Genomic DNA, 13,540 nt, shown 5'->3' on the forward strand with positions numbered 1-13,540 from the left:
GTTATTTTTGTTGTCGTTCTGTCTATTTTTAAATGATCCAAAAGCTTTGGTCTAGTGGACCCCATCACATTCAAGGTGGTTGCTAATAATAAAAAGGTAGCGTTTAAGGGAAACTGAAAGACTATGTTTGTGTGGCCACTAAGAGAAGCAAAGCTGAAAGGTATGACAATAAAAATAAATAAATCAGTCAGTCATCCAATCTGAGAATCACTCGGTCGGCTCTTGGCTAACTTTAAATCTTCTATACCCGCCGCCTGCTTTGTGAATGATTATTACGCACTTTTGCCATTAGGATGGAGGAGGTTCCCCTGTAGCCATGCTCTGGCTTTTCTTTTAAAGATTATTGAGCATATTTCTGGAGTTCGAGGAGTGAAAAGTGCAGCTCTATCTCCACTTCTCATTTGGGAGCAAAGTGAGCCTAATCTTTCTCACTACCCACTGTGGATTTTCCCCCTTGCTTTTTCCTCCCCTTTCACCATTCTCCCTTCTCTCCCTCCACTCAGTCTAAGTAGTTTCATAGTGCTATCTATCATGTTGGGCACCCTCTGTCCCCATCTGTCTCTCCTCTTTTTTTCCAACCTCCTCAGCCTCCCTCTCATTCGTTCCCTCTCTCTCTCTCTCTTCCCTTCCCTCCCCCTTACTCAGTGTGTCTGCCACCAGCCTATCTGTCTCAACAGTTTCATAGTTGTATCAATCAAGTTCAAACAATAAGACTGAAGTTGGTCCCTGTTCTCCCATCTACTTCCTGGTTTATGGCTTGTAATACCCCTATGGTTTGTCCCCCCCCCTCCCGTCTCTCCCCTGTCTCGCTTCCACTCTCTGCTGTGCGTGTTGTTTGTGTGTGCGGTTATTTATAAGCAGACTTGTGCACATGTCTCAGCCACAGAACTGTAAACTTATCTAGAGGGAATAATGTGATTAACTATAAAACACTCTTATATTGTCTCCCTCCCTTTCTCTGGGACCCTGTTTGGTCTGACTGAGAGTGCAGTCAAAATATTCTGCTTGGCATTGTGTGTTATAAAAACTATATACTTGAGGAGCTTGCTATATGTGTGCTTGGGGTAAGACTTTAAAAAACCTGTGACAATGTGTAGGTGTTTAAACTGCATTATGACAATGCAGATGTCTTTCATCTCACCATGGAACTGTGTTTTTAATCAGAGATGCAATGTGTGGACTGGGACTGCAAGTGCTCCATAACAGTCTCTGGATTGGACGCATCACTGAGCGGTAGCTGGATATATTATTTGTCTGAGTCACGGTTGAGTTAGGGGAAATGCATTGTCAAATATTTTCGTCCAATTAATTCAGAAAACTGATTTCTTCTCCCGTTTCTCTTCTGCTCTCCTCCTCTGCAGAACTTCACAGCACATCTTGTGGTAACCCCGGCATCCCACCCAAAGCGGTGCTCAGTAGTGGAGGCCGTTTTGCTGTGGGAGACCGTGTGCAGTACAGCTGTGTTCCTGGTTACGTCTTAGACGGCCACGCCACGCTCACCTGCATTACCAATGCCGGAAACACTGCCGTCTGGGACTTTCCTGCGCCGATTTGTCGAGGTATGGACGACTAAACTTGTGCATGTGTGTGTATGACTGTATATGAAGAGTTTTACGTGAAAATCCATTTAAAATTCTGCCGTACATTTATTTGAACCACGTGTCACAAAGTGGGATGAAAACAGTAGTTGTAGTACTGGCAGCTACACTCCCTCTCATGCTTTACAATCTGGAAGAAAACTCTTCATATAATTTCTGTGTATTACGTGTATCTGTAAAAGGGACAGAACGACAGACAGACTGCGCATGCATTGGTGTGTGTGAAAGCGTGTGAGACAAGCAATCCAGGAATTCTTGTGCACATACTGTGTGTGTGTGTGCGTGTGCTTTATTTTGTAATCAAAGATGTGTATGGGAGAGAAGCAAATATGCAGAGTATATCGTATGCTGTTGTCTATTTTTGGATTCTGGCTTTGATTTAGATTGTATGTCTACATAGGTTTTATGCTATGCCACCCTCCAGTGCATATGCTGAGGAAGAACCCCTCTTACCAACATACACACCCCTCCCCGCCTCCCCCCCAATAGTGTAGCATTTTATTTTTTAAACAGCAAGAGCAAAATCTAAAATAAATATCTTTTTTTTCTGTGCTCAATATACACATTTAGACAATGATTATGTTAAAGCTGCCGTATTCATTTTTTTCAAATATTTTCATCAGAAAAATATAAATAGCCTCCAGTTATGGAGAGGATTGCTTGTACAGCGAATCCTACTGAGAATCACACCCACAGTTTGGAGATTCGTTCTGCCCTTAGCCGCTGACGGCTCATTGTTTTACTTTGCCAGTCCATATGGTTGAGACCCAGTGGCTCCCACTGGCCCTCATTTACAAAAAAATATTGTGTATTCAGAATGCAAGCTCACTCGGTGACAGAGAGCTCGTACAAATGAGGGACTGTTGAATAGAGGCTAAAATGTAGCGAGCCACAGAGACACCGATAACGTCACAGCCACACAACATGGAGGTGAGTGGGCAGATGGCAGCTGCATGGGCACTCTGACACCTGGAGGGAACTGTGCTGACGGAGAAAGTGGCTGATTGCTGGTGTCAAAACTATTACCAAGTTTATGCTGGAAAAACAAATAAATGAAGACCCAGTTTGACATCTTTAACACCATATGCTCCTGATCTCAATATGCCCATCTGTGAAAAACTTAGAGGCGAACAAATGAGATTGTTGCACCTTTTTCGCTTTGCCTCACCTGAGCTGCTTGGGTGCTGTCGGACGATGCATTGAAATAAATTAACAGTAACCTTATATATATTCACATATAAATACAATTAAGATGAGTATTTGCCAAGTATACAGGCATGCCTTGAGTTTCAACTTCCCACCAGGTTTGAGTAGAGGAGATTTCTTCCTTCAAGAAAGCCCCATACTCATTGACTCTTCATGCTTCCCTTTATGTTATTCCAGTGATGCTCGATGAGTGCCGAGCGACATCAATGACCTGAACTTTCCTACACAGGGACAGTGATTTAGTTAAGATATCGAACTTGGCCGCCTCACCCGAATGCATTCCCATTGTGAGCCTGATAAGCAACACAGAGTCGGTCACCCCACCATCCCTTAACACACAGGAGAAAGCACTCATACTTCTCAGAGGGGACCTGAACATCTCCATCCTCCCAGGAGAGCGGGAGAGGATTCACAGTGCTGAACTTCACAGTATGTGCACTCCTTAGAGATGCAAGCACAAGTGACAGACAAGAGAGATACCACCAACTGCTACAAAGAAAGAAGGAAAGCAATGATTGGCTTGCAATCAGTAGCCACACCGAAAGCGTGGATCACTATAGAATCCTGGGAAGCTGCTGCAGGAGCTGCACACACTCACACTCACACTACCTATCAGTCACAATGATTAGGGGGACTCTGTCAAGGACACACATTCACTGCAATATTTGTGTGTAACGAATGTCGACAGGACTGTAATGACAGCAGCAGAAGCCCACCCTGATAAAAAACACAGAACACAACGCAGACCAGGGACTCTTTATTGGATCCTTGCTTAAACACTGCAGTAAAACATTTTATTTCATAAACAAGGTTCAGTGCTCCCTCCAGTCAGTCTGTTCATGGAGGGCGCAGTGAGAAAATCACTGGATACTGGCTGGTGCTCATTGTTACAGATATATGGATGTCACTAAACAAGAATGTCATGGATCATCTCTGTGGGAACTGGTGGCAGACCCATTAAGAAGGAAACGCAGAACAGTGGAGTGGAATTTCTGGACTGTTCGGTTTTCATGAAAACAAAGGGTACATCTAATATTAAAACTTATCCACGTCGGCTCCCAATCTATTTATGTAACCCATCCATGGAGAAAATGTCCAGACAAAACACATCCAAACATGGGTTAAGTTACAACAGGAGGAGGTGGAGATTGGACTGCAAACCCAATGATCAGTCGATGACCTGGTCTACATGCTGAACCGAAGCCATCCCGTGGATACCGGTCACCAATTCTGTCATTTTATTTTCATTCACTGACGAATAAATAGTTTGCATTTCAAACATGACAAGAGGGAACAAAAAACAAGCAATCTAATACATGCAACAATGAGATGTATTGTTGCATGGCTGTGCAGTGAACTGTAATTAGGGTTGAAGGGAAGGAAGAAGGGGAGGCAAGGAGGGAAAGAGGGGGGAAATGGCAACTTGTCAGTGGATTAGCAATGTCTCTGTCACTCTGTCTGTAAGGCTAAGCAGAGCTCAGCTACTAATATGTTCACACCAACTCAGAAATACACACATACACAACTATTCACACCCGGGCTCACATACACACACCATGCAAAAAAATATACACACACAAATACACTTACGCATACACACACAGTGTTGTGTGGTGTTTTTGCTTGTGTGAGTGTGTGTGTGTGTGTGTGTGTGTGTGTGTGTGTGGTGACACCTAGAGGCATTCATACCAGCCGTAATAGCTTTCTATCAATTATTCAGCCATGCAATCAAATGACTTGAAATGGCGTGCTTTTAGCAATATCACTGAAAATGTGTTCTCTGTTTCTCTCTTCTCTCTTTCTGTGTGTGCAATCTTGTCCCTTTATTCTTGCAATTACGTAAATGTAAGCATGAGCACCCATCTACGCACAGAAGTACACACCGCACTTAAATTATGCATTTATGATGACTAGATAAGCTTAGAATGTTCACTCAAAGTGCTGCTACTTTTGTCTATGTACTCACATCACTCACCTTTACACATGAAATCAACAGACCATATTTTGTTCCAACAATGAGCAACAGAGTAAAGGTGCACACTGTGGTAAGTGGATATTTTACACCAAGAATATTCCAGTTAAATATGCTGCACCTTCTTTGTGGAAACTAAATTCTCTTTCCGTTTGGGTTTCTCTCCCACAGATTCTCAGTCCTGTGGGGTTGGTGAATTTAAATGACCCTCAGGAGTAAATATGAATGTTATGGTTTTATAATTTGCTGCCTTTCAGTTGAAGCCTCTGAGGCCCTCAGTGTAGAAAGAAACTGCAACTGACCAGGTGTTGCTGTTTTGTGGTTCATTTTTACATATTTAGTCTTCAGAAATTTTTATTTTCCATGTTCGGATGTCTACACCGCCACTGAGCGATCAAATTTCAAATTAGATTGTTTTCTATCAGGCATAAAAAAAGAGTGCCATCTCTTGGAACGTATAATACCATGCCAGGCCCTGTGATGATGGGCTTAGAGGGACATCATTTTGAGATGCAGTTGGTATGAGTGGAGCTGAAGTCCCACTGTTAATATTTTTTCTGACAGAGCTCAGTGTATCTCTTTATTCACGATGTAGAGGTTAGAGGAGTTTAGGATTATTCATTTAATAATCCAAAATCTGGTAATGGATTGTGGATGTGGCCCTGCAGATCCACTGGGTCATGTGTTGTTGAGGTACCCAAATACACTTTGTTTGACTTGACGTGTGTGACTGTAGCAACAGCAGAGCCGTTTGAAAGTGGGCTAGTATTGTATGAGTGCAGCTTCAGCACAATTTTATTGTACCAAACTGTGTTGTATAGTACCATGAGCAAAACATAACGGGAAAACATATTGCGCAGCTATGACCTACGGGATGCCACACTAATGCAGGTAGTAGAAAAAGCATATAAGGTGTATACGGGTTGTGGATGGATTCTGTGTGGAGTGCATCTGTGTGTTTGTGCCTTTATGTATGAGTGTCAGTATATGTGCTCCTACTAGGTTGGTGCAGAATTATTTACGGGACAGAAATACCCTTCAGCATTCGAGGCATCCATATTCACACACACACACACACACACACACACAGAGGAGCATAGTTCGCCCTGAGAAAATTTCATCATGATCCGACAGATACAGAATATGCTTATGAATATTCATGGGTTGGGTAAATGTGTGTGTGTGTGTGTGTGTGTGTGTGTGTGTATAAGTGTGTGCTGTGCTGGTGATCTGAGTCAAGGAGGGAAAGACAGAGATAAACAGAGACAGAGCGTCAGTGACTATAGTGCTCGTATCTCCATGGTGCATGGGAGACAGTTTGAGCTGAAAAGTTTTAGGATTTAGGATAGGATAGGACGAAACTGTGATTGAGCATGTGTATGTTTGTGTATGTACAGATGCATTAATACGCTGGGAATCACTGAGTATGCAATAAATGTGAATTGATGCGAAAGAGACAGAAAAAGACAGCGAGAGAGATGACACAAAGGGAAACAAGAGTTGAGGAAAGAGCTCAAAGGAGAGAAAGTAAGGGGTTATTGTTGCCGTTGAAAAAGTAATAATGTGCTCTGACAAAACTCAAAATTAGACTGGCTGAGAAACGGAAATGAAACGAGTGTGTGCGCAGTTGTTTGCAAGCGTGTGCTTGTGTGCAGTCAGTTTAACGAGACTGTGGCTGCCGCTGCTGCTTGTGTGTGTGTCTTTGTGTGCTCACAGGGCCGCTAATTCTGATGCAGTCTGATCAGGCAACACTTGATTTTATTTTTTTTTGTTGTTGTTGTTGTTTCTCCTGTTGTGAGCAATGACACTGCAGTCATTCTGTGTACCAAACAGGCCATACTGTGGCAGAGTCTAGCTTCAGCCTGACATAATCCTGATGGTGTGTTTATGACACATGAGGCTAATGCTAGAGGTGGTCTGTGTGCGTACAGCGCAGCTCAATGAAAAGATATGACGTGGGTCAAGGCAACAATACTTCTGCAGGTTGAACATATTTTAACTTCAGTTATCACAAAGACGTAGGACTCCACTTCTTTAACATACAAAAACAAGAGGAAATATGAGAGAAACTACAGCAAATATGACAAACTACTGGGATTTCTAGTAAGCTTTGAGATCAGTGTTGCGCTACACGCACACACACACACACACACACAAAGCTGGGTACACTTTAGCTACGGGCTAATGTGTGTACTTTTGCTGCATTGACTGTTTTTGCTGAATAAAACAGACTCCAAATCACTCAGGCCATCATATTTGCAGGAATGAAGCGAGGCTAAAATTCACTTCACATTCAGCTTCAAAGCCCCTTCAGCCTCTTTAGCTCAGTGAGGTTGTAGCTGATAAGGCTCCACTACTGGGGAAAAAATACTCAACTATCCCAATATTTACTTCACACTTGACCAGTCCCTGCCACATAAAAATGCATTCTTTTTTAGTTGATTCTCGCCATAATAAAGAAGGAGAGAAATAAATTGAATAATTGCTTGAGAATCTTGTAACATTTATTGCTATGAATACAGACACGTGCACTTTGGCAGGTATGTGTATGCATGCATGTTTGCATATACTTATGTGAGCTCATAAAGGAGCCTATTGTACACATACAATATTGTTGTTGTTTATTTCCTGATCTGACCTTTATGACGATATTGTACGTGTTTTTTGCTTCATAATGTCATTGATCAAACTCTTAAACATTTCCAAAGGTTAATGAGTCGTTTTGCACGAGAACAAAAATGTTTATCCACATCATATTCGGGTCACACAATTCAAATCAGAAGACGGTCAAACAGATACAGGACGAAGAATAGCGTATTACATTCACAAAGTCATTAAATCCAACATTTTCAGGAGCCTAAACTTGCATCTCTTAAATTGACATTATCGAGATGGTGGCCTTTTCAACGTGTAATTACTTATCCCAGAGGCAGCTGTAATTTAATCCTCTATATTGTTCTTCATTATTATTTCATCATAGTTTATAATAGTAATGATATGAAAATGCTAAGGAGGACATTTTTAATGTGCTTTATGGCATGATGGCTATGCGTTAGGAATGAGAGGTGATTTTTACTTAACTGCACTAAAGTACATACCCAAGCCTACGCAGGGCAGAAATCTCAGAGAATCAGGCTAACGTTACAAGAAAAACAAGAACGAAATAGGCAATTTAAAGCAAAAACAACTCAAGGAAGCCACATTCACTGAAAACGTAGACCCAGAGTAACAGTTGTACTCTATAAAGATGCATTACTGACTTTAACAGTAAATGCCAGGCGTTAAAGAAATGAAAGGTTTCACACTTGGTACAGTAACACAGATAAACATTTCTATATGTGTGAGAGAAAATGAGTGGGTGCAGGTTTAAAAAAATAAAAAATCCTGATGTGTGAAACATTTAGGGTGATAATTCCTCTCTTTGTAAATCCTCTTCTATGCACATATGACATACGGTTCACAGCACCAAAGTTGCATGGAATATTTAAAATATGTGTTGAAGCATAAAAATGCTGAGTGTACCATCGATCTCAGTTCCAATGAGGAGCTTTTCTTCATATTAAAAATTAAATGTTTCAAAAACGATTATTGGTGCCAGATGAAGGCAGCTTGTTAATAAGTAATGGTCTTTTGTCATTTCGCTGAATCAAACTGAGAATAGTTAGCGAGACAGCAGCACCAGGATGTGTTGTATGTCAACTCTGTGGTTATATAAGGGTGTTTCCGACTGTATGGCCTTGAACGGGTGCTTCCTTTGAATCTGAGTTTTCAGCAAACATGTCATTCACAGCCCTGGAAATCCACAACATTTCTGAAAATGCCAGCAGAGGGTGTTCCTAGGCATCAGATCTTTAAGTGGTGGGCTTAACAAAATGCAGCATCACATGGTAGATGCCCCTTTCATTTGAGAGCACACACAATAAACCTAAACCAGGTGTTGAGCAGTCAGTGTTAGATTATACTACACAGCATAAGCTCATTGAAAATGTTTGCTCTTTTTTCAGCAACAGTCTGCCAGAGTCAGGACTTTAGACTCTTCTGAAGTTGGATGTTTGTCTTCCGCATAAACTTTCTATGACTTCCACAGTTCACTTTACATTTGTGTGTGTGTGTGTGTGTGATTGACTTCTTGACTGTTTGTGACTTTGTCTGTATGCGAGTGTGTTTTGCCCAAGACTAACCTTAGCTGTTGCTTGGTGAAATCGTCGTCGATAGTTTCCAGATATCGTCTTTATTTTTCCTTCTTCGTCCTCTTCGTTTCTTCCTCACCGCTTCTCATGTTGCTTTTCTTTTTCATTTAACTTGCCAGGTAGCAGTGCAAGAGGGGACTAACTCAGATTCAGAAATGTTCTTTTAGAAAGTAAAAAACCTCTTGTCACCCAACAACGCAGTGGATAAAATGATTACGGTTTAAAAAGCTCAACCATGAACAGCTAAGGCATTCCCTTTCAATCTGGGCCTGGTTTCCAATTTGATGCCGCTGTGGTCTGGCACCTTATAATGTTAGAATACTTAAAAAAAAATGGTAAAAAGTGCAGAGATGATCCAATATACTTAACAACTCCATCTGCTGAAGAGGGCCGCAAGCCTGAGTTATACTCTGCTCCAGAAAACACTCACAAGCACAAGTTAAGGTGATGTGCCGTTAAGCGTTTTCTGTTCTGTGTCTGCTTCATTCCGTCAGCTTCGGTTTGTGTAATGCTGGTTCATGCCTCAAATACCAACACAAAGAGAGGGAGAGTGGAACAACGATGCTAATTTGACATACTGTATATTTCTGAGTGTCTAGGTGCTTGCATGTGTGCCGAGTGGTACAAACTATGTCAGCTGAGTTCTGTAGTCTCAATGCAGGTAGTTTTCTTTCCTCACACACAGTCATTACTGTGTGAGATTCAAGCTGAGCTGTCATATTGATTCAGACATGTTACACTCAGACAGACTGGCTGCATGTTTGTGTGTTATTATCAGGGTGCGTATGTGGCCTTGTGCTCTACAGTTGATATATGTGTGTGTGTGATTGTTAGCATATCTCTGACTTTCTTAATGAGGAGAATCAAAGAGTTTAAAGACTCCTTAAATGATCAAATCAACTTTTTTTTTAAATTATCACCACCAAAAATCCCCTCTTTAACAAGTTGAACTTTCAGCAAGAAGAAAACATAATTTCCCCCCATTAGCAACCATGGATGAAAAAAAAAAAATGTTTTCAACGGGTCAGTATGGTGACCTTATCCAATTAACATCTGGAATCAGTGGTTCCAGTTGGCAGTGCGAGAGCCCAAGCGGCTGTATGCTTACGCTCTAACAAAGATCAGTTGTGATTCAGCTTGTCAAAGAGGTATGCAACACTTCTATCACAGAAACAATTCATACTAGCACTAATTAAATTACTTTGAATGTGAAGCATCTGCTTCTCATTCAGCTGCTTATTTCAGGCACGTCTATTTATAAGAGCATTTCAAAAGAATATATTGTGCTAGTATGCTTTTTACTATATAATAAGGCAGAAATTGCTTTGAACTCTCAGTTTTCTAACAAGACGTTTCTATGATGACGAAATTGTGGTTACGTATCAGTCCTATGGATCACGAGTAAACAAAACTTAACTTCTTTACATGTTTCCATGATACACAGAAAGACAACATCACTAGCATATCAAAGCACTTTGCATAGAATATGAGACGGCTTTTTCTACTTCCTGCTTAGCTGACCAGATCCAATGATTTTTACCTTATCATTTTCACCATTTTATTATTTGCTTTTCTTGTTAATGCTACACTGTTTGACAGACAAGTTTCCCCATCAGCAACACTCCAAGACCACCAGTCTGATTATAAGACACAATTCTGACAAAAATGTTGATCACTGTGACGATCAATTGAAGATGCAATTTGTTAGACACGGCCAAAATTGTAGTTTAAAACACTCAATAAATGAACCAATATTATCAGCAGAAAGTGAAGAAATAACACTGCTGACATTATGTCAAAGGCTTATATGTACTTTGTTTTGCTGAGATTTCTGTTGACGTTATTGTGCTAACTAAATAGTCACAGCTGAAGATAACTACAATGAGCTTATTTTACCCGCACATTTGCTCAGTAATTTTTACAAGTCGCCCCTTTAAGCAAGTCTCAGGTGTGTAACTCAAACTCTATGTCTGTGACTGGAGTTTGTATCTTTTTTCTCTCTCTCACTATCCCTTTCCTTCACACACACACACACACACGCACGCACGCGCACACACCTACCTCTCTTGCAGCTTCTCCATGGTCTCATTATTATCTTGCTAATGGTTCCCTGTGGATGTAAAGCTCTGCTGATCCAAGCAGCTGGAGACACACACACACACACACACACTCACACACACACACATACTTGCATACCGCCAATCAGACAGACAAGAGAGGGGCGCGCGCACACACACACACACACACAGAGTATACCTTGCATGCCCAGGTAGACAGGAAGATAATCCAGGACCATATGTTCCTATCTGTGAAAAACAAAATTGACGCATTTCATATTTTAATACCCTGCCCAACCTTTAGCCACGCTCACACATGCAGATCCATTTTCACCAGGCTGCTAATCGCTCTCTGTGGAAGTCAATATTGGGACTGTAATCTGTCCTTGTGAATTGATTGTGCAATTACAAAAACACAGAATTTTTAGCTAATTAACTGTCTACGTAAGTTTGTTTACTCTATTTTTTTTTAACAAAAGAAAAAATAAAAAAGAACAACAAGTGTCCCATCATAGATTAGCCTAGATATCTTAGTTTCTGAAGTTAAAAAATCCATGTCTGTAGAAGCCTCGAAACCCCAAATTGATTGGAATAAGATATTACTTGCACATTTAAAGAATTTCCCCTCAGGGATAAACAAAGGAATTCTGATTCTGATTCTGATTCTGATTCTGATTCTTACAGCTGAGATCTTCACTGTGGCCGCTAAGCTAAGCGCGTCACGTGTACTGCTCGCTGCTGCTTTGCTGTGAAATGCCAGAAATGCTTTGTGGACAAAGAAACTTTACCCAAGTTTCCATCAGTGTGAGGGCGAGTAGATACTGACTGAAATTATTTTTGGGTGAACTGTTACTTTAAGTTTGAAAGAAAGGCTTCATGCCATTTTCGAAGTATGTTTCTAAGTCTGCAGTGTGTTTGAAGCAGACATCTTTTATGCAGTAGTCAGGTATTCATTTAGATGTATTAGGTGAACTATTTTTGTTTTTCAGTTGATCATTTTGCAAACTTCTTTGGTATTTTATGAACAGCAATAGTTTTAACTTTAGTACTTTTTCAATGAAAGATCAGTCTTGACATATTTTAGCACCAATGACAGTCTCTTCATTGTGACAAAAACAGACTTAAATATTACTTATTTCTAAAGTGTAGAATGTGTTGACATAGAAAGACCCTTGTCAGGGTAACAAATGTGTTTTTCTATTTTTTATGTGGCAGGCGGTTGCTGTCTTTTCTTTATTTATAACATAATAACAGTGCAGCATTTGAAATTGAATTCAAAACACTGTTCACAGTAATGAAATTCTCTCTCTCTCTCTCTCTCTCTCTCCATACCTCTGTCTCACTCCCTCTCTCTCAGATCAATGTACCAGTCTTGTAGTGACACTTGAAGTACTCTTATCTCTTCTCTGCAGACCTGCTCAATTCTTGCTGCCTCTCTCCTCTCCTGTCCTCTCCTCTCCTGTCCTCTCCTCTTCTCTCCTGTCCTCTCCTCTCCTCTCCTGTCCTCTCCTCTCCTGTCCTCTCCTCTTCTCTCCTGTCCTCTCCTCTCCTCTCCTCTTCTCTCCTCTCCTCTCCTCTCCTCTCCTCTCCTCTCCTTCACTTTTCTCTCCCTTCTTATCCCCATCCTGTCTTGTCCTCTCTTCTTCCTTGCTCTGCACGTACTCTATCTTTCTCCTCTCCTCTCATTACAGTGATGCTGATGATGGGTGCTGTCTAAACTTTGGTTAACAATGACATATGAGGTTGCTGTTGCAGCTCATCTATAAGCACTCTGCACCACTAACATTTCCACAATAAGACTGATATACTCTTCCCCCTGCTTTCTCTTTCTGCTTCATGTCTTTCTTTAATCCAGGCTGTCCTTGCACACACAGATTTATTTGTTGTGTGAAACCATTCTCTGTGTAACTTTTAGTGTTGTCCATGTTTATATTTGTAATAAAACTCTGTAATATAATGCAGAGTGGCTTTGATGACCCCAAAGCTGTGGTTTCTTGCTGCTTCTCAGCAGGCTAACAGAACAACAGTGCATTGCAGCTTGTGGTGCCATTTAAATCTCGATTTAAAGTCTGCCCACAGAATCTTGTTTTTATACGCAGTGAATTGAGTGGAGAAGGAACCAAATTTATTACTTTTTTAAAGTGAGCTACATGAGCTGGTGAAAATATTTTTGTCAGTATTGATTATTTTAATCTGGTAATCTAGTTGCTTGATAGACCTTCACTTATAGCAAAAAATAGCTAAATCAACCCTTCATTTTGTTTATCTAGCCAGAGTGGAATACAAAAATGAAGTGTTACGTTAAGAGGCTTGTTCCCCAGAAGCTTAATTGCACTTTCTTACCAAATCACCAGGCTGACAAACATCATAAAAATCTACATCTCCAACACAGCCTTTGGCACTGAAATGATTTCACTAAGACACTATTGATTTATTAATTCAACATCTTCATTTATTTATCAGGAAGCGAGTACTGACACTTGTAAGCATCAGTGCTGCAAACTTACACAGCATCAG

At 40.8% G+C, this 13,540-nt stretch overlaps 1 protein-coding gene across 1 annotated transcript in view; it reads left to right on the forward strand.

The window, feature by feature from the left end:
- csmd3b (CUB and Sushi multiple domains 3b) overlaps positions 1-13,540 on the forward strand; it is a 313,752-nt gene that overhangs the window by 129,131 nt on the left and 171,081 nt on the right. Inside the window, exon 4 of the mRNA XM_046418010.1 lies at positions 1,362-1,559. Within this exon, the coding sequence (XP_046273966.1) occupies positions 1,362-1,559 (198 nt within the window). The remainder of the gene's footprint in view (positions 1-1,361; positions 1,560-13,540) is intronic.

This window comes from Scatophagus argus, chromosome 17 (assembly GCF_020382885.2).
Source record: "Scatophagus argus isolate fScaArg1 chromosome 17, fScaArg1.pri, whole genome shotgun sequence".
NCBI classification, from domain to species: domain Eukaryota; kingdom Metazoa; phylum Chordata; class Actinopteri; family Scatophagidae; genus Scatophagus; species Scatophagus argus.